This window comes from Nerophis ophidion, linkage group LG04, assembly GCF_033978795.1.
Source record: "Nerophis ophidion isolate RoL-2023_Sa linkage group LG04, RoL_Noph_v1.0, whole genome shotgun sequence".
Taxonomy (NCBI): domain Eukaryota; kingdom Metazoa; phylum Chordata; class Actinopteri; order Syngnathiformes; family Syngnathidae; genus Nerophis; species Nerophis ophidion.
In genome coordinates, this window is record NC_084614.1 from 73,521,916 (window position 1) to 73,549,368 (window position 27,453).

The 27,453-nt window shown below is 40.5% G+C and overlaps 1 protein-coding gene across 5 annotated transcripts in view; it reads left to right on the forward strand.

The window, feature by feature from the left end:
* cadm1a (cell adhesion molecule 1a) overlaps nt 1-27,453 on the forward strand; it is a 968,224-nt gene that overhangs the window by 776,303 nt on the left and 164,468 nt on the right. For all 5 annotated transcript variants that reach the window (XM_061898993.1, XM_061898992.1, XM_061898988.1 and 2 more), the window contains exon 5: nt 1,869-2,006. In XM_061898993.1, coding sequence (XP_061754977.1) covers nt 1,869-2,006 — 138 coding nt within the window. The remainder of the gene's footprint in view (nt 1-1,868; nt 2,007-27,453) is intronic.

The window sequence follows — 27,453 nt, forward strand, 5'->3', positions numbered from 1 at the left end:
AACCACTCACGTCCAAGTCCCAAGTTTGACACCAACAATAATAAAGAAGAAACAAGTTAAACTAAATGGCCAATTTTTGAAATTATTAAATATAATTATGATATAATTATAGCAGTAATAATAACGGCAAAAATAATAAAGAAAAATTATTAAACTAAAATGGCAGTTCCTTAAATTATTAAATATTTAATAATAATAACACCACATACATTTCATAATAATAATAATAATAATAATAATATTACCAACAATAATAAATAAATAAAATGTTTAACTAAAATAACATTTATTGAATAAAATACAAATATAATCATAATCCTAATAATACATTATCACAATGGATGGATAATATTACCAAATATGATAAAGAAAAAGACAGTTAAACTAAATAATACAAATTATTAATAATAAAAATTGTAGTAATACAATGCTACATTTTTTCTTTTTGTATTTTAGGATCAATTAATTCTAGATTCAATATTTTATAATTGTATTTAAAAACAAATTGGAATTAAATGCTACTTTTATATACTTTTTCACACCCTAAGTTGCTATTTATCCCTGCTTCCTACATTGTAGCTATATCTTGAAATAATAAAATATATTTTTCAAAAGCTACGTAAATGTGAAAAGCATCTTTTGAAAAGACAAGTTTAACCAAATAGACAATTTCTTAAAATAGTTCACTATATGATAATAATGATGTAAATGATAATAATAGCAATGATAACACCGAAAATATTTTTTTTTAATGTTTTTTTTATTTAATAGACCGTTTCTTTAAACTGTTGAATATATGATAACAAATAATACAACTAGATTTAATACTAATAAAAATATATAATTATAATGTAATAATATTAATACCAAAAATTCTAACAATAATACCAACAATAATAAAGAAGAAACTAAATGGCCAATTTTTGAAATTATTAAATATAATTATGATATAATTATAGCAGTAATAATAACGGCAACATTATAAAAAAAATTATTAAAATAAAAAGGCAATTTCCTTAAATTATTAAATATTTGATAACAATAATAACACCACATAATGTTAATAATAATAATATTACCAACAACAATAAATAAATAAATAATCCATCCATCCATCCATTTTCTTCCGCTTATTCCCTTTGGGGTCGCGAGAGCACTGGCGCCTATCTCAGTTACAATAATGTGTCACTAAAATAACATTTATTTAATATAATAATAAAATAATCATCATCATCATCATAATAATGCATTGTTATTCCATTATTTTTATTAATGATTATAATATCAACGATAATAAAGAAAAAAATTAACAAAATGTATTGAAATTATATAATAATAATAATAATAATAATAATGATAAAGAAAAATATAGTTACACTAAATAATACAAATTATTAATAATAATTATTATAATAACACAATGTTATTAAACTTTTTTTTCGTTTAAAATAAATCAAATTTAGAGTCAATATTTTAAAATTGTATTCAAAAACAAATTGGAATTAAAAACTCAGTGTTCTGGTTTTACTTTCTTGTATTTTACTTGCAACACAACTAACTGGCCTTCATCAATTCTAATTTTGTCAGGATTGAAAACAGCACTTTTTTTTTCTTACATTGCTAATAATTTGTCTTCTTCAATGAATAATACTATTTCATTTAATTAAAAACGCCTTCGCACTAAAGGGAATTTAAATCCGAAACGTTTTTCCTGCTCGTCTTTAATAATTCCCTCCCTACTAATCGCCTCCGTGATTCTTCAGAACAAAAGTCACTCGTTATCGGACGCCGTCATAGTCCATCGCGTTTATCGCAGCAAGGCCGAACGCCGCTCGCTAAAAATAGCTTCCTATATTCCCCCGGTGCAGTTCCTCCAGGCAACCCCATCATCGATGCCCGCGATGAGGTTCTGAGCGAGGGCAACGAGACGGAGATGACCTGCAGCGCCATGAGCAGTAAGCCTGCCGCAACCATCAGATGGATGAAGGGCGATAAGGAGCTGCCAGGTTGGTGTTTTCCTTTCACACTCTTCCATTGTTACTTCTCTTTTCTTAGAAACTAGTTCCTTTTTTTTTTTTAGATTTTAGATCACAGTTCATCTTGTAGGTGTTTGGCTTTGCTTCTGAAGGATTTGTTTTCTTTTTTAAGGTGAAAAGACTAGAGCAGGGGTGTTCAAACTTTTTCCACTGAGGGCCACAGACTGAAAAATCAAATTATGCGGGGGCCATTTTGCTATTTTTCTTTTTTAAAAGCAATATCAATCAATCAATCAATGTTTACTTATATAGCCCTAAATCACTAGTGTCTCAAAGGGCTGCACAAACCACTACGACATCCTCGGTAGGGCCCACATAAGGGCAAGGAAAACTCACACCCAGTGGGACGTCGGTGACAATGATGACTATGAGAACCTTGGAGAGGACGAAAGCAATGGATGTCGAGCGGGTCTAACATGATACTGTGAAAGTTCAATCCATAATGGATCCAACACAGTCGCGAGAGTCCAGTCCAAAGCGGATCCAACACAGCAGCGAGAGTCCCGTTCACAGCGGAGCCAGCAGGAAACCATCCCAAGCGGAGGCGGATCAGCAGCGCAGAGATGTCCCCAGCCGATACACAGGCGAGCAGTACATGGCCACCGGATCGGACCGGACCCCCTCCACAAGGGAGAGTGGGACATAGGAGAAAAAGAAAAGAAACGGCAGATCAACTGGTCTAAAAAGGGAGTCTATTTAAAGGCTAGAGTATACAAATGAGTTTTAAGGTGAGACTTAAATGCTTCTACTGAGGTGGCATCTGGAACTGTTACCGGGAGGGCATTCCTGAGTACTGGAGCCCGAAATGAAAACGCTCTATAGCCCGCAGACTTTTTTTGGGCTTTGGGAATCACTAATAAGCCGGAGTCCTTTGAACGCAGATTTCTTGCCGGGACATATGGTACAATACAATCGGCAAGATAGGATGGAGCTAGACCGTGTAGTATTTTATACGTAAGTAGTAAAACCTTAAAGTCACATCTTAAGTGCACAGGAAGCCAGTGCAGGTGAGCCAGTACAGGCGTAATGTGATCAAACTTTCTTGTTCTTGTCAAAAGTCTAGCAGCCGCATTTTGTACCAACTGTAATCTTTTAATGCTAGACATGGGGAGACCCGAAAATAATACGTTACAGTAATCGAGACGAGACGTAACAAAGAAATAGATAATGATCTCAGCGTCTTTAGTGGACAGAATGGAGCGAATTTTAGCGATATTACGGAGATGAAAGAAGGCCGTTTTAGTAACGCTTTTAATGTGTGCCTCAAAGGAAAGAGTTGGGTCGAAGATAATACCCAGATTCTTTTCCGTGTCGCCTTGTTTAATTGTTTGGCTGTCAAATGTTAGAGTTGTATTATTAAATAGAGTTCGGTGTCTAGCAGGACCGATAATCAGAACAATACAATAGTTGTTGGGTTTTTTTTACCTTTATAGCTTTCCTCAAATTTGGTCTGTTACATCTACTTGAGTAACTTTTGGATTAAATTGTACTTCTAAGACAGTGGTTCTTAACCTGGGTTGGATCGAACCCTAGGGGTTCGGTGAGTCGGCCTCAGGGGTTCGGCGGAGCCAGTCAAGACACACCTGACTCATCCATAATTGCCAACCTTGAGACTTCCGAATTCGGGAGATGGGGCAGTAGCGGGGGATGTATATTGTAGATCCCGGGAGAGTTAGTGCTGCAAGGGATCCAGGGTATTTGTTCTGTTGTGTTACGGTGAGGATTTTCTCCCGTCATTCTTGTTTGGTGTGGGTTCACAGTGTGGCGCATATTTGTAACAGTGTTAAAGTTGTTTATACGGCTACCCTTAGTGTGACATGTATGGCTGTTGACCAAGTATGCCCTGGATTCACTTATGTGTGTGTAAAGTAAAGTCAAGTCAGTGGGAGAGTGGCCGTGCGCAACCCGAGGGTCCCTGGTTCAAATCCCACCTAGTACCAACCTCGTCACGTCCGTTGTGTCCTGAGCAAGACACTTCACCCTTGCTCCTGATGGGTGCTGGTTGGCGCCTTGCATGGCAGCTCCCTCCATCAGTGTGTGAATGTGTGTGTGAATGGGTAAATGTGGAAGTAGTGTCAAAGCGCTTTGAGTACCTTGATGGTAGAAAAGCGCTATACAAGTACAACCCATTTATCATTTATTTATCATTTATTTGTCAATTTCTTTATATGTAAAGACATACAAAGGAATAGAAATGCTGTTTCTCACTCTCCCATGCGTAGACAAAAAGAAAAGAAAACACAACAGTAAAGTGCAACGTGAATATGTCTACCTACTAAAGTGACAATATATATAGTTCCTAAAAGCCACATAAATGAAGTGAATTGTGAAGTGAATTATATTTATATAGCGCTTTTCTCAAGTGACTCAAAGCGCTTTTACATAGTGAAACCCAATATCTAAGTTACATTTAAACCAGTGTGGGTGGCACTGGGAGCAGGTGGGTAAAGTGTCTTGCCCAAGGACACAACGGCAGTGACTAGGATGGCGGAAGCGGGAATCGAACCTGCAACCCTCAAGTTGCTGGCACGGCCACTCTACCAACCGAGCTATGATGCGAATGCGCCGACACGGCGTTCGTACGGACGAAAAGCGGACGTGACGACAGCTTGTAGAGGACGCCTAAGGAGAATGGTTGCCCCGGGAGATTTTCAGGAGGGGCACTGGAATTCGGGATTCTCCCGGGAAAATCGGCAGGGTTGGCAAGTATGGACTCATCGTGTAAATAGAAACTTATCCATATCGGCGTATCGTGGATACGCCAACTGCGGAAGTCAGACTGATTTGCAGGTGTGTAATTTGTAGTGAGTTCATGCACGGTTCATTTTGTAAACCAGGAAAAAAAAAAAACACATATAACTTTGTCTTGAATTTGAAAAAAAATTAATACAAATTTTCACAAAAGAAGGGTTCGGTGAATGCGCGTATGAAACTGGTGGGGTTCGGAACCTCCAACAAGGTTAAGAACCACTGTTCTAAGAGTAATTTTTATGCAACATACTTTTACTTGAGTATGGGCTTCACGGTGGCAGAGGGGTTAGTGCGTCTGCCTCACAATACGAAGTTCCTGAAGTCCTGGGTTCAAATCCAGGCTCGGGATCTTTCTGTGTGGAGTTTGCATGTTCTCCCCGTGAATGCGTGGGTTCCCTCCGGGTACTACGGCTTCCTCCCACTTCCAAAGACATGCACCTGGGGATAGTTTGATTGGCAACACTAAAATTGGCCCTAGTGTGTGAATGTGAGTGTGAATGTTGTCTATCTGTGTTGGCCCTGCGATGAGGTGGCGACTTGTCCAGGGTGTACTCCGCCTTCCGCCCGATTGTAGCTGAGATAGGCGCCAGCGCCCCCCGCGACCCCGAAAGGGAATAAGCGGTAGAAAATGGATGGATGGATGGATATTTATAGAGAAGAAACGCTCGCTACTTTTTTTAAGCGACCTGTTAATGTTTGTTTTGGTTTGTTAGACAGACCTTCGAAGTAGGATACGCATGCCTGCGTTTCACCAATCAATCAATCAATCAATCAATGTTTATTTATATAGCCCTAAATCACAAATGTCTCAAAGGGCTGCACAAACCATTACGACTACAACATCCTCGGAAGAACCCACAAAAGGGCAAGGAAAACTCACACCCAGTGGGCAGGGAGAATTCGCATCCAGTGGGACGCCAGTGACAATGCTGACTATGAGAAACCTTGGAGAGGACCTCAGAAGTGGGCAACCCCCCTCCCCCCCTCTAGGGGACCGAAAGCAATGGATGTCGAGCGGGTCTAACATGATACTGTGAAAGTTCAATCCATAGTGGCTCCAACACAGCCGCGAGAGTTCAGTTCAAAGCGGATCCAAGACAGCAGCGAGAGTCCCGTCCACAGGAAACCATCCCAAGCGGAGGCGGATCAGCAGCGTAGAGATGTCCCCAACCGATACACAGGCGAGCGGTCCATCCTGGGTCCCGACGAGCGGTCCATCCTGGGTCTCGACTCTGGACAGCCAGTACTTCATCCCTGGTCATCGGACCGGACCCCCTCCACAAGGTAGGGGGGGACATAGGAGAAAAAACAAAAGAAGCGGAAGATCAACTGGTCTAAAAATGAGGTCTATTTAAAGGCTAGAGTATACAGATGAGTTTTAGGGTTAGACTTAAATGCTTCTACTGAGGTAGCATCTCGAACTCGAAATCACATGCAGTCACTGGTGACGTTGGACCAATCAAACAGAGCCAGGCGGTCACATGACCGTCACACGTAGACCCGACTTAAACAAGTTGAAAAACTTATTGGGGTGTTACCATTTAGTGGTCAATTGTACGGAATATGTGCTGTACTGTGCAATCTACTAATAAAAGTTTCAATCAATCAATCAAAAGTGTAAAGGAAAAAAGACACTTTTAATTTCAACCGTACTTCCCGTCAAAAGCCTAAAGACTGATCGCACGGTTCCTGTCTTCGCAATAAAAGTGCCGTTCCATCGCGCCTGCGCTAACAAAATAAGAGTTTCCGAAAGCCAGTGTAAACAAGCTAGCAAGCTACGTAGTTTGCCGCCAATGTATTTCTTGCAAAGTGTATAAAAACGAATATGGAAGCTGGACAAATAAGATGCCAAAAACCAACGACTTTCATGTGGTATTAGACGGAAAAGAGGAACATTTTTTCTCCTCCATTTGTAAACGTGGACATTATCAGCACTATACTGTCTGATTCCAATCAATACAAGTCATCAGAATCAGGTAATACACCAATTTATATTCTTGTCTTCATGAAAGATAGGAATCTATGTGTTAAAAATTTATGTATATTCATTAAAACACCTTTAACATGTCAACAAAAACGGCAAAATAAAAAATTATATGTATATATATTTATATGTATATATGAGGTAGATCACCTCCACTTGGTCATTTATTAAGTAATTAATTAACATTGAAAAACTTATTGGGGTGTTACCATTTAGTGGTCAATTGTACGGAATATGTACTGTACTGTACAATCTACTAATACAAGTTTTAATCAATCAATCAATCAATCAATCAATGCCTACTGAGCCTATGGTGCTGTTATGTTATTGTGGCTCAATGTGCCTTAATTTTTTTTTTTTTCATGTATTATTATTTAATATAAATTATTGTTTTAGTTGCTTAAGAGATATTCCTGGCTCTGAATTTGCTCATTGCTATTTTTATGTTTTTGTGCATTATTTGTTGCCGTAATCAGGTCACTCATCAGTTACTCGGTACTTGAGTAGTTTTTTCACAACTTACTTTTTACTTTTACTCAAGTAAATATTTGGGTGACTACTCCTTACTTTTACTTGAGTAATAAATCTCGAAAGTAACAGTACTTTTACTTGAGTACAATTTCTGGCTACTCTACCCACCTCTGGTCCCCCGGTCTCCGTAAGTGTCTCAGTCATAAAAATGTTAGAAATAAGTCATTCATTTTTTTTTTTTTTTCATTTAACGCTTGATTCTCGAGATCAACTTCAGGTCTGTCTGTCGTTATAACATTTTTCAAAATTTTGTTTTTATGTTCATGGCCTTTATGTCAAAACCCTTATTTATATGGCAAACACACAAACTATGCAACATTTTCCCCCAAAACATTTCAAAGTGGAATATTTGACGTGAAGTCATTGGAAGCCCAAATAGGTCAACAATTCATAACAATAAACAAATAATAAGTGTTGAAAATAAACCAAATGTATATATATATTTTTTTTTTTACTTAGATTAGATTAGATTAGGGCTTCACTGTGGCAGAGGGGTTAGTGCGTCTGCCTCACAATACGAAGTTCCTGCAGTCCTGGGTTCAAATCCAGGCTCGGGTTCTTTCTGTGTGGAGTTTGCATGTTCTCCCCGTGAATGCGTGGGTTCCCTCCGGGTACTCCGGCTTCCTCCCACTTCCAAAGACATGCACCTGGGGATAGGTTGATTGGCAACACTAAATTGGCCCTAGTGTGTGAATGTGAGTGTGAATGTTGTCTGTCTATCTGTGTTGGCCCTGTGATGAGGGGGCGACTTGTCCAGGGTGTACCCTGCCTTCCGCCCGATTGTAGCTGAGATAGGCGCCAGCGCCCCCCGCGACCCCGAAAGGGAATAAGCGGTAGAAAATGGATGGGGATGGATGGATAGATTAGATTAGATTAGATAGTACTTTAGTTTTTCCGTCAGGAGAGTTCCTTCAGGAAAATTAAAATTTTCAGCACAATCCCATTCAAGATCAGACAAACGTTACAGGGAGACAGAACAGGATCGCTGACGGGTCTGCCGGCTTCCAGCGCCCCTTACAAAAAAGGTGAGATACAGCTAAACAAGTGGGGGGGGGGGGGGGGGGAGAGAAAAAAATAGAAGATTAAAATAAAATAAAAAAATCGGTCTAAGCCTGGGCCCTGGAGAGGGGGTCCAGACTGAGGCCAAGGGAAAAAAAACAACAACCACTCATAGCCATAGTACACATCAGTCTTACATGTTTGAAAGAAGGAAACATCAAAGAACACAAAGAACATGAAATACATTAAAGCAGCCACTTCTACATACAGCTATGAATAAAAACTAAAAGAAACATATACACTGGGGTGGCCTCTGCGGTGTTCCACGCCATCGTCCGCTTTGAGCATGGCCAGAGACAGGAGCAGACCCAACAAAGCAACCAAGAGAGTGTTCCAAACTTTTAACGCTTGAGTCTGCAGATCTCTTGATTATATGATTTTATATTTTTTTTCATACTTTTTTCTTTTATTTGATGCCCTTTTTGTGAAAGAATATTTTGTTTTGCACAAAATATGCAATATTATCCCCCAGGTCAATAACAGTCCGCATGGCAGCTTTGTGTTATTATTGTCAACGCTGCGACTCGTTCTTGTTACATGTCACTGTTTACTCTTTTATTACACTCTTTTATGTTTTAAATTTTTATTATAGTACTTTTCAGAACGTTAACAAATTAGCTGGGGGCCACAAATGGCCCTCGGGCCGCACTTTGGACACGCCTGGACTAGAGGGATAAAAGTCATTTTCAACACTTTTTCGGTCACTTTTGAGGTTTGCGCAATAAGTTCTACTAACTGGACCGCAAACGTAGTCTGAGGTTTTTCTCAGATTTGAAGCATGAGTCGATACGCCCTTGCTCCGTTCCGAAAAATTGGAATTTAGTATTCACATGACGTCAAACTAATGGTTCAAAACATTGTTTTTGTTAGTTTTAGCTGTTCTTTGTGTTCAATGCTCGTATTGGCACCGTGACAGCGTTCCCGGTCTCATCAAAGCCTGACAAGTCAGAACTCCTGGGGGGGCCGGGGGCGGGCGGGCTCCATGCCAGGCACTTCCCACCTCGGAGGCCCGAGCATCCAAGCGAGCTTTGTCAGGACTTTGAAACAAAGATCCTAATCAAAAGAAAACTTGCTTGCTGCTTCGAAACCTCACCGCCGGAATATTCGCCTATCTTTTCAATATTGCAGCCTTGCAAGGTCATTCGGAGCCCCTCGGCAGTTTTTAAACGCCTTACACAATCCCATTAGACTGGATTCTTAATGGTTTTGGACTGGAATCCTACTGGGAGTAACTCGACTTAATGTCATGTTATGTTGTTTTTTTTGTTTGTGTGGTCAACATGTTGGAAAATGAGCCAAAAATCTGTATAACGTATTTTTCGGACTATAAGTCGCAGTTTTTTTCATAGTTTGGCCAGGGGTGCGGCTTATCAAATATCAAATATTATTTAGCTCATTCACGTAAGAGACTAGACGTATAAGATTTCATGGGATTTAACGATTAGGAGTGACAGATTGTTTGGTAAACATATAGCATGTTGTATATGTTAGTTATTTGAATGACTCTTACCATAATATCAATCAATCAATCAATGATCATTTATATAGCCCTAAATCACTAGTGTCTCAAAGGGCTGCACAAACCACAACACAAACCACTACGACATCCTCGGTAGGGCCCACATAAGGGCAAGGAAAACTCACACCCAGTGGGACGTCGGTGACAATGATGACTATGAGGAACCATGGAGAGGACCGCATATGTGGGCAACCCCCCTTCCCCCCTCTAGGGGACCGAAAGCAAAGGATGTCGAGCAGGTCTAACATGATACTGTGAAAGTTCAATCCATAGTGGCTCCAACACAACCGCGAGAGTCCAGTCCAAAGCAGATCCAACACAGTAGCGAGAGTCCCGTCCACAGTGGAGCCAATAGGAAAACATCCCAAGCGGAGGCGGATCAGCAGCGCAGAGATGTCCCCAACTGATACACAGGCGAGCAGTCCATCCTGGGTCCCGATTTTGAACGAGTGGTCCATCCTGTGTCCCGACTCTGAACAGCCAGTACTTCATCCATGGCCACCGGACCGGACCCCCTCCACAAGGGAGAGTGGGACAGAGGAGAAAAAGAAAAGAAACGGCAGATCAACTGCTCTAAAAAGGGAGTCTATTTAAAGGCTAGAGTATACAAATGAGTTTTAAGGTCAGACTTAAATGCTTCTACTGAGGTGGCATCTCGAACTGTTACCGGGAGGGCATTCCAGAGTACTGGAGCCCGAAATGAAAAACACTCTATAGCCCGCAGACTTTTTTTGGGCTTTGGGAATCACTAATAAGCCGGAGTCCTTTGAACGCAGATTTCTTGCCGGGACATATGGTACAATACAATCGGCAAGATAGGATGGAGCTAGACCGTGTAGTATTTTATACGTAAGTAGTAAAACCTTAAAGTCACATCTTAAGTGCACAGGAAGCCAGTGCAGGTGAGCCAGTACAGGCGTAATGTGATCAAACTTTCTTGTTCTTGTCAAAAGTCTAGCAGCCGAATTTTGTACCAACTGTAATCTTTTAATGCTAGACATGGGGAGACCCGAAAATAATACGTTACAGTAATCGAGGCGGGACGTAACAAACGCATGTATAACGATCTCAGCGTCTTTAGTGGACAAAATGGAGCGAATTTTAGCGATATTACAGAGATGAAAGAAGGCCGTTTTAGTAACGCTTTTAATGTGTGACTCAAAGGAGAGAGTTGGGTCGAAGATAATACCCAGATTCTTTACCGAGTCACCTTGTTTTATTATTTGGTTGTCAAATGTTAAAGTTGTATTATTAAATAGAGGTCGGTGTCTAGCAGGACCGATAATCAGCATCTCTGTTTTTTTGGCGTTGACTTGCAAAAAGTTAGCGGACATCCATTGTATATGTTACGTTAACATACGAAGCACCTTCTCAGTTGGTTATTTATGCGTCATATAACGTACACTTATTCAGCCTGTTGTTCACTATTCTTTATTTATTTTATATTGCCTTTCAAATGTCTTTTTTTGGTGATGGGTTTTATCAAATACATTTCCCCCAAAATGCGACTTATACTCCAGTGCGACTTATATATGTTTTTTTACTTCTTTATTGTGTATTTTTGGCAGGTGCGACTTATACTCCAGAGCGACTTATATTCCGAAAAATATGGTATTTAAAAAAAAATAAAAATAAAAAATCCTGTTGGATACGTTGTGGTTGTCTACAATCGTGCGCGTCTTCTTGTGGTATCATTAGTCGAATAAAAGCCTGAGAAAGTTTGAAATAAAAAAACAGTCAAAGTGAGGAACAGAGGACTGATGATGAAGTGGAGTTACACTTGAATATTGGATATTTAGCTTAGACATCCAAAGTGAAAATCCAAAAAATGTAACAATTGTAAAGTATAAAGCATAAACTAAAGGTGTGTGTGTGTGTGTGTGTGTGTGTGTGTGTGTGTGTGTGTGTGTGTGTGTGTGTGTGTGTGTGTGTGTGTGTGTGTGTGTGTGTGTATGTATACATCAATTATATATATATATATATGTATATATGTGGGGTACGCGTACTCCCATTTGAGAACCACTGGAATAGGTATACCAGATTAAAAAAAAAAAAAAAAAGGAACACAACTTACCTGAAAATGTGTCTCCACCAGTCTCCATGCAAAAGACATGTTAAAACGCACCTGTCTTGGGGGGCTGTGGGGGTCCCAAAGGGCGACCTCTGAAGGCCCTGTTGGACAGAATCATGTGGGACAAACTGCTTAAAGTTAAATCGAGTTCCTACTGGGGGAAAAACCAAAAAAAAAAACGACAAAACATTTTGTGCGGGCACAAAAAAAAAAAAAATTAAAATTGGTGTTTTTCCAATCCAATCCACTTTATTTGTATCGCACTTCTAAACAACAAAAATGTTTACCAAGTGCTGCACAACAATATTAAAAACAGTGTTCAAATATCCTTAGCTCCACCAATGATTGAATTAAAAATAAAACCAATACAAAAATAATAAAAAATAATAAAAACAAAGGGTGGAGTGCCATCTCCGGGTTGGGGAGGAGACCCTGCCCCAAGTGGAGGAGTTCAAGTACCTAGGAGTCTTGTTCACGAGTGGGGGAAGAGTGGATCGTGAGATCAACAGGCGGATCGGTGCGGCGTCTTCGGTAATGCGGACGTTGTATCGATCCGTTGTGGTGAAGAAGTAGCTGAGCCGGAAGGCAAAGCTCTAAATTTACCGGTCGATCTACGTTCCCATCCTCACCTATGGTCATGAGCTTTGGGTCATGACCGAAAGGATAAGATCACGGGGACAAGCGGCCGAAATGAGTTTCCTCCGCCCGGTGGCGGGGCTCTCCCTTAGAGTTAGGGTGAGAAGCTCTGTCATCCGGGAGGAACTCAAAGTAAAGCCACTGCTACTCTACATCGAGAGGAGCCAGATGAGGTGGTTCGGGTTTAGGGCACGTCCAACCGGTAGGAGGCCACGGGGAAGACCCAGGACACGTTGGGAAGACTATGTCTCCCGGCTGGCCTGGGAACGCCTCGGGATCCCCCGGGAAGAGCTAGACGAAGAGGCTGGGGAGAGGGAAGTCTGGGCTTCCCTGCTTAGGCTGCTGCCCCCGCGACCCGACCTCAGATAAGCGGAAGATGGTGGATGGATGGATTGAAGAATAAATATGCTGCGATGAAGTAGCGACTTGTCCAGGGTGCACGCCGCCTTCCGCCCGATTGTACCTGAGATAGGCACAAGCGCCCCCCGCGACCCCAAAGGGGAATAAGCGGTAGAAAAATGGATGGATGGATAAATAAATATGATTTTTTTTCGTGTGCACTAGTGTTAATTTTGACAGCAAAATTTGATATAGTTGTAGTGATAGTCTTTTGAATAAAATGTAATTTAGTTTTAGTCATAATTTAGTTATTTAAATTGTTTTAGTTTTAGTTGAGGAAATATAAGATTATAGCCGACGAAAACTACAGTAGATTTAGTCGACTAAAGGGTAATATGTCAACTTTCCCTTCAATTCCTGAAAGTCAAAGCAAAACAGCGGAAAAATCACCGATACAAGTCGTATTTTGATGAAAATCACGTCTCAAATTTAGTATTTCACGAGTAAGCCGTGCAACAAACGGGATAACGTCGAGTGAGTCGTATGTTGTGGAAAATGCTTACCTGTGTGTGGATTTCGGGGTGATTGGACTGTAAATGTCGCTTCAAGTTTGTTGTGTTTTTCCCCGTAATCCTCGCGCTGCATTTCTTACACTGCGTCTTGTTATCTTTGACGTCAAATATAATAACATTTCTGCATATGTCCTTGTTATGCCCGTTTGATTGTGGACTATTACTGACACCTTGTGGCGATGGGAAATGCTGCGCGTCATTAGTTTGGCACTTCCGGTTCAGTTTAGGCACTTCCGGTTTACGATGTTAGTTCAGTTCACAAACAATGAGAAGTAGATTAATTGACTGATTGAAACTTTTATTAGTAGATTGCACAGTTCAGTACATATTCCGTACAATTGACCACTAAATGGTAACACCCCAATACGTTTTTCAACGGGGTCCACGTTAATCAATTCATGGTACAAATATATACTATCAACATAATACAGTCATCACACAAGTTAATCATCATAGTATGTACATTGAATTATTTACATTATTTACAATCCGGGGGGCGGGATGAGGAGCTTTGGTTGATATCAGAACTTCAGTCATCAACAATTGCATCAACAGAGAAATGTGGACATTGAAACAGTGTAGGTCTTATTTAGTAAGATATGTACAGCCAGCAGAGAACAAAGTGAGTTCAGATAGCATAAGTACAAGTATATACATTAGAAGTACATTTGAGTTGTTTATAATCCGGGGAGATGGGATGTGAATGGAGGAGGGTATTAGTAAAGTGTTGAAGTTGCCTGGAGTTGTTGTTTTAGAGCGGTTTTGAAGGAATATAGAGATGCACTTACTTTTACAACTGTTGGGAGTGCATTCCACATTGATGTGGCATAGAAAGAGAATGAGTTAAGACCTTTGTTAGATCGGAATCTGGGTTTAACGTGGTTTGTGGAGCTCCCCCTGGTGTTGTGGTTATGGCGGTCATTTACGTTAAGGAAGTAGTTCGACATGTATCAAGGAGGTGTGGCGGATTTTATAGACTAGGCTCAGTGCAAGTTGTTTTACTCTGTCCTCCACCCTGAGCCAGCCCACTTTGGAGAAGTGGGTTGGATTGAGGTGTGATCTGGGGTGGAGGTCTAAAAGTAACCGGACTGGCTTATTCTGGGATGTTTGGAGTCTAGATTTGAGGGTTTTGGAGGTGCTGGGGTACCAGGAGGTGCAAGCGTAATCGAAGAAAGGTTGAATGAGAGTTCCCGCTAGAATCCTCAAGGTGTTTTTGTTGACCAGAGAGGAGATTCTGTAGAGGAATCTCGTTCTTTGGTTGACCTTTTTGATCACCTTGGTTGCCATTTTATCACAGGAAATACGAGTTGTGTTAACGCTTACAAGCCTTGGAAAAGATAAGTCTGTAAGTGAACTGTTTAACTAAGGTGGAAAGTGGCTAAATTTGATAGTAAGATGTGTATTGAAAAACGATTTTTGTGCACTATTTTAATGAATGTTTGAGGATTTAAAATGGCTGCCGGTCACATATTTCCACCATCGAAATAGTTTCAACACTCAGCAGTATTTGTTTGGTAATAATGCTGTATATTTGTGTAAGGCTAATGTTTACATATTGTGTACTACATTTCAGTTTGTTAATTGAATCTCACAGCTTATACATTTGTCATAGTGTGTATTTCAGTTTTACAATAATAATAATAATAAAAAATAAAAATCCAGTGCAAGACAAAGCAAGATCGACAACAATAAAGAGCTTAAATGGATTCATCTGCTTTGGAACTTTTATTAGAACATCCTGGATTGGTTCTTAGCTGTCTGCCAAGCTGTATAACCTCAACACATTCAGTGAGGGCAGAACAGTCCTCTCTCCTCTTCCTCCCCGGCGTTGACATGTTTTCTTCTGCATGTTGTCTCGAACGCAAACTACGTTTACGTAACTTCCTTACCACGTCGGTCCGATTGGTTCTCTTCCCAACTCCTCCCGCCTCTTCCTAACGAGTTCCGATTGGATCTCGTCTCTGGCAGACATTTTCGTCTCGTTTTTATTCGTTGACGAATATGTCGATACACCTCGTCATCGTCTTTGTCCACGTAAATTATTTTTTATTTAGTTATTGTCTCGAAAAAAAAGGTCGTTGACGATAACTATGACGAAAATTTTTCGTCAACAAAATTAACACTGTTGGTGCACTCGTTCTCAGTTTTTGTCCGCGCTCCATCTCTTCAAACAATGCTCATTTAGTGACTAACTGGCTAAACGCTCCTCGACCTTCCTCTTTTTTCTGTTGTTTTTTCTGCGGCCTCACTCTTGTCGCAGGGAAATGGATTGCTATCCACGGAATCGGCGCTCTTTGTACAAAATTGCCATTTCTCACCACGGAGCGATGACAACAACACCCGGCGGCACTTAAACGCACACCTCTTCCCACTCACAAAAAAAAAAAAAAAAAAGCGAAAATGTCCCGGAACGAACTCATGTTTTTTTTGTTTTCTTTTGTTTTGTTTTGTTTTGTTTTCAAAAAGCAAATACTCGGGTCAAGTCATTGACATCGGCGCGCCGTTAACGTCCGTCGCTAGCTCTCGATGTTGTCTCTTGATGGGGTCGAGTGGCTCCGCTTTTGTTTGACCGGAATGGAAAGTGATATTGCTCTGCTGAAGCCCACAAAAGCCGAGGAGACGTGTGTGTGTGTGTGTGTGTGTGTGTGTGTGTGTGTGTGTGTGTGTGTGTTTTTGTGAGAGTCCCGCGGTGCCAGAACAAATGCACCACAAATAGCACGGTTCGATACAGGAATTGGGTCTTATTTTGAAATGTCTATTTTGAAAAGAAGCTTGAAAAGTCACTTTTTTCCTTTGTATTGGAAATGTTGGAAAAGGTTTGACCAAGTGGAATAAGTCAGAAAACAAACGGAAAAACATGAACTTATTTATCAATAACCGCCTACCGTCAGACTATAAAAGCGCACTTAAAGGCCTACTGAAACCCACTCTTACCCACCACGCAGTCTGATAGTTTATATATCAATGATGAAATATTAAAGGGGAACATTATCACCAGACCTATGTAAGCGTCAATATATACCTTGATGGTGCAGAAAAAAAGACCATATATTTTTTTAACCGATTTCCGAACTCTAAATGGGTGAATTCTGGCGAATTAAACACCTTTCTGTTTATCGCTCTTTTTGCAATGACGTCAGAACGTGACGTCGCCGAGGTAACACAGCCGCCATTTTCATTTTCAACACATTACAAACACCGGGTCTCAGCTCTGTTATTTTCCGTTTTTTCGACTATTTTTTGGAACCTTGGAGACATCATGCCTCGTCGGTGTGTTGTCGGAGGGTGTAACAACACTAACAGGGAGGGATTCAAGTTGCACCACTGGCCCGAAGATGAGACAGTGTCTGCCGCCAGACCCCCGTTGAATGTACCAAAGTGTCTCCACATTTTACCGGCGATGACAGACATGGCACAGAGATGTATGGATAACCTGCAGATGCATTTGCAACCATAAATTCAACGAAATCACAAAGGTGAGTTTTGTTGATGTTGTTTTATGTGCTAATCAGACATATTTGGTTGCGGCGTGACTGCCAGCTAATCGATGCTAAAATGCTACGCTAATCGACGCTAACATGCTATTTACCGGCGGTGCTAAAGCAGACATGGCACAGAGATGTATGGATAACCTGCAGATGCATTTGCAACTATAAAGTCAACGAATTCACAAAAGTGAGTTTTGTTGATGTTGACTGCCAGCTAATCGATGCTAACATGCTACGCTAATCGATGCTAACATGCTATTTACCGGCGGTGCTAAAGCAGACATGGCACAGAGATGTATGGATAACCTGCGGATGCATTTGCAACCATACATTCAACGAATTCACAAAGGTGAGTTTTGTTGATGTTGACTGCCAGCTAATCGATGCTAACATGCTACGCTAATCGATGCTAACATGCTATTTACCGGCGGTGCTAAAGCAGACATGGCACAGAGATGTATGGATAACCTGCAGATGCATTTGCAACCATAAATTCAACGAAATCACAAAGGTGAGTTTTGTTGATGTTGTTGTATGTGCTAATCAGACATATTTGGTTGCGGCGTGACTGCCAGCTAATCGATGCTAAAATGCTACGCTAATCCACGCTAACATGCTATTTACCGGCGGTGCTAAAGCAGACATGGCACAGAGATGTATGGATAACCTGCAGATGCATTTGCAACTATAAAGTCAACGAATTCACAAAGGTGAGTTTTGTTGATGTTGACTGCCAGCTAATCGATGCTAACATGCTACGCTAATCGATGCTAACATGCTATTTACCGGCGGTGCTAAAGCAGACATGGCACAGAGATGTATGGATAACCTGCAGATGCATTTGCAACCATAAATTCAACGAAATCACAAAGGTGAGTTTTGTTGATGTTGTTTTATGTGCTAATCAGACAAATTTGGTTGCGGCGTGACTGCCAGCTAATCGATGCTAAAATGCTACGCTAATCCACGCTAACATGCTATTTACCGGCGGTGCTAAAGCAGACATGGCACAGAGATGTATGGATAACCTGCAGATGCATTTGCAACTATAAAGTCAACGAATTCACAAAGGTGAGTTTTGTTGATGTTGACTGCCAGCTAATCGATGCTAACATGCTACGCTAATCGATGCTAACATGCTATTTACCGGCGGTGCTAAAGCAGACATGGCACAGAGATGTATGGATAACCTGCAGATGCATCTGCAACCATAAATTCAACGAAATCACAAAGGTGAGTTTTGTTGATGTTGTTTTATGTGCTAATCAGACATATTTGGTTGCGGCGTGACTGCCAGCTAATCGATGCTAAAATGCTACGCTAATCGATGCTAACATGCTATTTACCGTCGGGGCTAAAGCAGACATGGCACAGAGATGTATGGATAACCTGCAGATGCATTTGCAACTATAAAGTCAACGAATTCACAAAGGTGAGTTTTGTTGATGTTGACTGCCAGCTAATAAATAGATAGATAGATAGATAGATAGATAGATAGTACTTTATTGATTCCTTCAATCGATGCTAACATGCTACGCTAATCGAAACTAACATGCTATTTACCGGCGGTGCTAAAGCAGACATGGCACAGAGATGTATGGATAACCTGCAGATGCATTTGCAACTATATTACGTTTCCTTCCACCCACATTTAATGCGAAAAAAAAACACTTACCAATCGAAGGATTTAAGTTGCTCCAGTGTCACGAGATGCGAAACTCCTGATAGTTTGGTCCGCACATTTTTACCGGCGATGCTAACGCAGCTATTCGGCCATGCTATGGCTATGAATAGCGTCAATAGCTATTCGCTCAATAGCTTCAGTTTCTTCTTCAATACTTTCATACTCCAACCATCTGTTTCAATACATGCGTAATCTGTTAAATCGCTTAAGCCGCTGAAATCCGAGTCTGAATCCGAGCTAATGTCGCTATATCTTGCTGTGCTATTCGCCGTTGTTTGTTTACATTGGCAGCACTGTATGACGTCACAGGAAAATGGATAGTCGCATCGCAAATAGCGAAAATCAAGCACTTTAAAGCTTTTTTTAGGGATATTCGGGGACCGGTAAAATTTTGGAAAATACTTCAAAAAATACAACAAGCCACTGGGAACTGATTTTTATTGTTTTTAACCCTTTTGAAATTGTGATAATGTTCCCCCTTTAACATTGTAACACATGCCAATACGGCCTTTTTAGTTGACTAAATTGCAATTTTAAATTTCCCGTGGAGTTTCCTGTTGCAAACGTCGCGGAATGATGACGCGTGTTTGTGACGTTATTGGTTGGAGGGGACATATTAGCGCAGCACCACTAGCGGCTAAAAGTCGTCTCTTTTCATGGCGCAATTAAACAGTATTCTGGACATCTGTGTTGCTGAATCTTTTGCAATTTGTTCAATTAATAATGGAGAAGTCAAAGTACAAAAATGGAGTTGGGAAGCTTTAGCCTTTAGCCACACAAACACACGGTGATTCCTTGTTTAAAATTCCCGGAGGTGATGCTTTACTATGGATCAGAGCGGTCAAGCGAACATGGATCCCGACCACTTGTCAACCGGCAGGTTTCGGTGAGAAAATTGTGGTAAAAAGTCGCCTCTTACCGGAGATCAGCGTAGCTTGCGCCGTCCATGCAGCTGCCGTGACTTCCCTGAGAGACTGGCCCCAACACACCCGTGTACACACCTCTTCGACTATCAGGTACTATTTAACTCACTAAAACACTAGCAACACAATAGAAAGATAAGGAATTTCCCAGAATTATCCTAGTAAATGTGTCTAAAAACATCTGAATTGCTCCCAATGCAATCGCCTTTTTTTTTTTTTTTTTTACTTTATTTATTTGTATTTTTTGTTTCTAGTCCTTCACTATCAATATCGTCATCCACGAATCTCTTTTTTGTCGCTTTTTCGGTTCGAATAGCTCTTGATGCTGGAGGCTCACATTATAAAATTGGCCCTCGTGTGTGAATGTTGTCTATTTATGTTGGCGACTTGTCCAGGGTGTACCAGGCCTTCCAGCAGAATGCAGCTGATATAGGCTCCAGCATCCCCAAAAGGGACAAGCCGTAGTAAATGGATGGAAAGATGTTTTTAAGTTGAAGTGGAGTGGTAATTATTTTATTTTATTTTAATTTTTGGCGAAACCTAGTGGCCGCAATAATTCATTAGGCTCATGACGCAGTAGGTTGAATAATGCGGACACGTTTATTACTGTATACTTTTTGGATGAGCTTTTTTTCCCCGCTTTGTAGACTTTGTATGTGTTAGTAGTTTGCAGAAACGGTAGAAAAAGAGTTCCTCGGTATTCGCTCTTACAATAACAATGTGGCTACAGCTTGGTTGTTGTACATGGTACGGAACGGTATATAGTTTTTGAATGTATTGTTTGTCACGCCTACGGTCCAGGTTTTGTTTTGGTCGTGCTATGTTTAGTTTTTTGGACATTTAGTTCTGTTTTGCATTTCCTTGTTCGTCTTGTTACCATGCCAACTGATTTAGTTTTCATCTGTCATGTCTGATCATGAGTTTTGTATGGCCGTACTACCCTGAGCATCCCCAATCTCATCTGTTCTCAAAGCTAAGCAGTGTCTGGCCTGGTTAGTACTTGGATGGGAGACTGCCTAGGAATACCAGGTGCTTTTGACCTTTGGACTCTAAGTTCCTTTTTTTTCACTCCCTGTTTTGTTACCATGACGACCAATCAGTTCACCTGTCTTGTCTCACACCTGTTTTCACTTATCATGTTCACTATTTAAGCCGCAGTTACCAGGTAGTCAGGCTGGCAACATCACCTCCTTCACGACTTCGATTATCTGCTTCATGCCTTGCTGTGCTGTTCATTTTTGTCCACGTAAGTTTTTGTCATTCATGCCATAGCACAAGTGTTTTGTTTCAGTTTTATAGTTTATAGCCTTTGTGCTAGTCTTTTGTTTCATAGCCCAAGTTTCGTACCTCCATTGTGAGCGCTTTTTGTTTGTTCCTGTTTTTAGTTAATGAGTAAATAAATTAAATATGTACCTGCCGTTTCCACTCCATTTGCTTCGCACATCAGGAAAACAACCCAAGACCAAGTCCAAGCCTGACATTGTTACAATGATTTAGAGCAGGGGTAGGGAACCTATGGCTCTAGAGCCAGATGTGGCTCTTTTGATGACTGCATCTGGCTCTCGGATAAATCTGAGCTGACATTGCTTAACAGGATAAGTAATGAATAATTCCACTTGTAATCACAGTGTTAAACATAACTTTCAAAATATAACACATTCTCATGCATTTTTATATTCAAGAAGTTGCATTAATGGTAAGAGGTAATTTATTTATTCTTTAGTGTTGGGCTTGCCCTCCTGGGGGTTCTTCAGACCACCAAGCACCGACATGAGAGCCTGTTTTAGGGTTAAAATATTGGTTTTTTTTCCAATTAGTCTCTGTTACTTTCCAGCAATTGTCTTTTTCTCTCTGTCCTCACTCGCGCTCTGGCTCCAGCCCCAACGCTGTCTCTCCTCCTGGCTGCTGCTTATAACAGAGCGACAGGTGTTGAGATAAAAAGGCCCAGGTGGGCCTTCTACGCACCTGTCGCTGATTTCGAGGCCGGTCCTGGCAACATCCCGCTTTGCTGCAGGCCCGCAGGCCACGCCCCCTCCATAGTTAACTTCAGAATAACAATGTTAATACAAAGAATAAGAGACCTATTATACTCTGGAAATGTTGGTCTTACTTAAAAATGTACACATTTAGTTGTGTTCGGTGTTAAAAAAAATATTATATGGCTCTTAGGGAAATACATTTTAAAATATTTGGCTTCTTGGCTCTCTGACAAAAATGTTCCCGACCCCTGATTTAGAGGTAGAGTTGATTGCTCTCATTAGCTGCGTTGCAAGCCACCAATGGAAGCTAAAAAAAAAAAAAGTCTCTCATAATTATGAACGAATAAAGTGCAGTTACCATTGAACTACTCTACCAGTTTTAGCCTGTATTCATAGTTCAGTACTTTGAAAATAGACTTGGTGCGTACTTTGGCACAGTTGCACGCTATTTTTGTGTTTATTAACACGTCGATTGTATTTATATTCCGCGATATTTATTTACCAGCATCTTAATGTGTTGGTAATTTTCTCGTTCAAGTAATCAAACAAAAATTGCCTCTCAATTGTATTAAAGCAGGGTTCAGGAACCTTTTCGGCTGAGAGAGCCATGAAAGCCAAATACTTTCAAATGTATTTCCGTGAGAGCCGTATAATATTTTTTAACACTGAATACAACTGTCAGGTTCAAACACTGATGACATTTATTAAACGGACAAGAAGCAAGGAATTAAACAGAGACAGGATTCAATTTAGCTCAATGAGGAGAAACTTGTAGATCTGTATCCTTGTACAGTGTCGTCCCACACTCTGACAAGAGAATTCTACGCCGCCTCTTTTATTTGGAGTTTCCCTGATTACAACAAATAGAGTGAATCTTATTCTTTTTAATAACATTGTTATTCTGAAGGTAACCAATAATAAATAAAATACTTATGACCATTGATGCGACTTCTTGAACAGGTGGGATAGAAACGGATGGATGGATTCAAATACATGAGAATGTTTTATATATTTAACGTTATTTTTAACACTGTGATTACCAGCAGAATTATTAATTACTTATCTTTGTTAAGCAACGTATGGTAAGATTTATCTGGGAGCCAGATGCGGTAATCAAAAGAGCCACATCTGGCTCGAGAGCCATAGGTTCCCTACCCCTGTATGAAAGGCTCGGGCACCGTTGTCGTTATTCCAAACAAACGCTCAATTTATTTTTCTTAAAAACAAAACAAAACAAAGAAATAACAGATTTGTTAAATTTTGGGGGTCCTCACTCAGTCCCGTTAATGTGGCAACTCGGTACGCAGAAAGTGGCATCAGTCAGATCGGTACGCTCACACATTTATTTTGTCTGTATATCCCGTAATATTGCAACTGTTTCTATTTGTTTACTTTGAAAATACGTTGTTGTTGTTCAATCGTCAAAAATGACTATAGTTATCTATTTACCTGTCAGTCCTGTTACTCAAATAATGGATTAGATTCTCAAAGCGCTCACAGAGGAGTGGGACCCCCGCACTCATTCACACTTAATGACTCACCAAATGAGTCATCTTCGGTTTAGGAACCTTGTACGGAAATGACTTAATGTTGGCAAATACACACATTAAGAGGTTATATGTGTGTGTGTGTGTTATCAGATTTAGAAGTGAACTAAAAACGGATCAAAGGAAATGGCATTCATTTGTTGGAATGATTCATAGTGATAAGGCAAGGACTACTACAACTTTAGCACTTCCGACGCATCACTGATATTGGACCCTTGAGTATGATCTGACTTGATACGATATCCGCACCAATTTTGCTTATTTCCTGTACAATTTTTTGGTGTTTTTTTATTTTTATTTAGTGGTTGCAAGGACTGCTTCACGGTGGCAGAGGGGTTAGTGCGTCTGCCTCACAATACGAAGGTCCTGCAGTCCTGGGTTCAAATCCAGGCTCGGGATCTTTCTGTGTGGAGTTTGCATGTTCTCCCCGTGAATGCGTGGGTTCCCTCCGGGTACTCCGGCTTCCTCCCACTTCCAAAGACATGCACCTGGGGATAGGTTGATAGGTAAAACTAAAATTGGCCCTAGTGTGTGAATGTGAGTGTGAATGTTGTCTGTCTATCTGTGTTGGCCCTGCGATGAGGTGGCGACTTGTCCAGGGTGTACCCTGCCTTCCGCCCGATTGTGGCTGGGATGGGCGCCAGCGCCCCCCGCGACCCCGAAAGGGAATAAGCGGTGGAGAATGGATGGGATGGATGGAGGGTTGCAAGGACATAAAAGTGGATAAGAGGTCGGTCTATTACCTGACACCTGTCACATATACAGCTGTCACATACACTGTAATATTGTACATGGTAATTGTTATATATTGTATGTATGATATAGACATAATATATTATATATCTGTATATATAATGAACTGTACATATATTATGTAAATCTTACGTACATAAGTTATATTTTTCATCAATATATTTAGTCTGTATTTATACCTGCATTGTCCTTTCCTTCCTTACACTTTCCATCATTTTAACTGAGCTTCTGTGTGGAAAAATTTCCCTTCTGGGTCATTAAAGTTAGTCTAAGTCTGTCTTAGGGAAGTCTTGTCTTGGTTTTTTCTGTCTTGTGATTTGCATATTTTACTTTGAAAAGCAACTCCCCTTGTTTCAGATCACAGGCCCTTCCTCTTGTGTCACCAGTCTGACGTCATCCCTGACCCTTGATTGTTTCCACCTGTTTCCCATTACCATCATGTTCTATTTAAGCTCATGCCTCCCCTTGTCCTGTCTCGTGCTTTCGTGTCAATGTAGCGTCCATGTCCATGTTTGTATCCATGCCTTGCTTATTCCCATGTTTACTTCCTTGCGGTATAGCTCGATTGGTAGAGCAGCCGTGCCAGCAACTTGAGGGTTGGAGGTTCGATCCCAGCTTGCACCATCCTAGTCACTGCCGTTGTGTCCTTGGGCAAGACGCTTTACCCACCTGCTCCAAGTGCCACCCACACTGGTTTTAAATGTAACTTAGATATTGGGTTTCACAATATAAAGCGCTTTGAGTCACTTGAGAAAAGCGCTATATAAATATATTCACTTCTTGCTGTAATTTTGAGTTGTACTTTTTTCCTTCTTTGAGCAACCTTTGTTATTCTAGCCTCCGTCCAACCTATTTGGTGGGTTTTTGTATTTTTTCTAAATTCCTTTTCTTCCTCAAAGATTGAGGGATTTTTTTGTTTAACTTTATCGAGTATTTATTTATAGCCTTTTTGTTCTTCCTCCTTTTGGAGCGTTTTTTGTTATTTTTTTTATAGTAGATACGACTTTAATTGTAGTTTCTCCTTTTGTTAGTTTATTCCTCCTATTCTTTGGAGTGATTTTTGGTTTATCTTTTTTCGGTATTATTTCCGCGGATTGTGTGGTTAATCATTAAGTGCGTAATATTCTGGCTCTGGAGGTTTAAAAAGTTGTTTCAAAATAAAAAGCTTTATTAGAACCTCATCTCTGCATCTGGGTCCACTCCTTATTGCAAGTCCTGACAAAGTGGGGCAATTATTTTGACTCGGGGGGGCCTTATTTAGAGAAATAAAATGTGTCTAGGGGGGCCGGTATATCTATTTTATAAGGAACACTAATACAAAACTTCACAATAATGTGTGATTGAATGCTAAAAACGTTATGACAAACCACCTTAAAAAAACGTAATGGAATTTTACATTTTTTTTATGAACGATAAAACACTGAATATTGACAAAATATGATTGTCACATCTCCATTCGATCGACATATTTTACAATCAAGTGAAACGCAACAAAAATGCGACCAAAGGTGAAATATGAACGCCAAGGGTAAAAAAATAAACCCACCTACAATCTGATATATCACAAAGCTTTAGAACTTTGTGGTGAAAAGCTCCTTTTGCGTCTGGAAACGCTTCCCCACCAGGCTGCTTGGTGCCTCGTCTGAGCTGCTGTGACGTAGATTACCATAGTAACCAATTAGATTACCATAATAACTGGTATATCATCCATAAGATTCCAACCACAGAAATACTTTGTATAATTCAAGACTTACGGTCATTAGCAAACATCACTGCACATCATAATGGCAGCTATACTTTACATCTTAAAGATCTAAAAAAAAATACAAACCCTGTTTCCATATGAGTTGGGAAATCGTGTTAGATGTAAATATAAACGGAATAGAATGATTTGCAAATCCTTTTCAACCCATATTCAGTTGAATGCACTACAAAGGCAACATATTTGATGTTCAAACTCATAAACTTTATTTTATTTTTTTTGCAAATAATAATTAACTTAGAATTTCATGGCTGCAACATGTGCCAAAGTAGTTGGGAAAGGGCATGTTCACCACTGTGTTACATCACCTTTTCTTTTAACAACACTCAATAAACGTTTGGGAACTGAGGAAACTAATTGTTGAAGCTTTGAAAGTGGAATTCTTTCCCATTCTTGTCGTTCAACAGTCTGGGGTCTCCGCTGTCGTATTTTACGCTTCATAATGCGGCACACATTTTCGATGGGAGACAGGTCTGGACTGCAGGCGGGCCAGGAAAGCACCCGCACTGTTTTTTTTACAAAGCCACGCTGTTGTGACACGTGCTGAATGTGGCTTGGCATTGTCTTACATGAAAAAGACGGCGCTTAGATGGCAGCCTATGTTGTTCCAAAACCTGTATGTACCTTTCAGCATTAATGGTGCCTTCACAGATGTGTAAGTTACCCATGCCTTGGGCATTAATGCAACCCCGTACCACCACAGATGCTGGCTTTTGAACTTTACGTCGATTACAGTCTGGATGGTTCGTTTCCCCTTTGGTCCGGATGACATTGTCGAATTTTTCCAAAAACAATTTGAAATGTTGACTCGTCAGACCACAGAACACTTTTCCACTTTGCATCAGTCCATTTTAAATGATCTCGGGCCCAGAGAAGCCGGCGGCGCTTCTGGATGTTGTTGATAAATGGCTTTCGCTTTGCAAAGTAGAGCTTTAACTTGCACTTGCAAATGTAGCGACGAACTGTGTTTAGTGACAGTGTTTTTTTGAAGTCTTCCTGAGCCTCTGTGGTGATATCCTTTAGAGATTGATGTTGGTTTTTGATACAGTCATTCAACGTTGGTTTCCGGCCATGCCGCTTACGTGGAGTGATTTCTCCAGATACTCTGAACCTTTTGATAATATTATGGACCGTAGATGTTGAAATCCCTCAATTTCTTGCAATTGCACTTTGGGAAACGTTGTTCTTAAACTGTTTGACTATTTGCTCACGCAGTTGTGGACAAAGGGGTGTACCTCGCCCCATCCTTTCTTGTGAGGGACTGAGCATTTTTTGGGAAGCTGTTTTTATACCCAATCATGGCACCCACCTGTTCCTAACTAGCCTGCACACCTGTGGCATGTTCCAAATAAGTGTTTGATGAGCATTCCTCAACTTTATCAGTATTTATTGCCACCTTTCCCAACTTCTTTGTCACGTGTTGCTGGCATCAAATTCTAAAGTTAATGATTATTTGCACACAAAAAAACATGTTTATGAGTTTGAACATCAAATATGTTGTCTTTGTAGTGCATTCAATTGAAAATGGGTTGAATAGGATTTTGCAAATCATTATATTCCGTTTATATTTACATCTAACACAATTTCCCAACTCATATGGAAAAGGGGTTGGTATTTGTGAATGTTTAAAAAGCTTAACGTGCCGCATGTGCCCCCCCCCCCCGGGCCTTAATTTGCCCAGATCTGATCTAAAGGTTGAGCTGCAGAGCCCGGGACGGCGAACCCGAGCATCTTTTCGAAGATGTCTCCTTATCTCCCCCGCCTCGTCTTCCCTATCCCTCTTATCCGCCGTGTTTAGTGATTTATTAACACGTGCTCG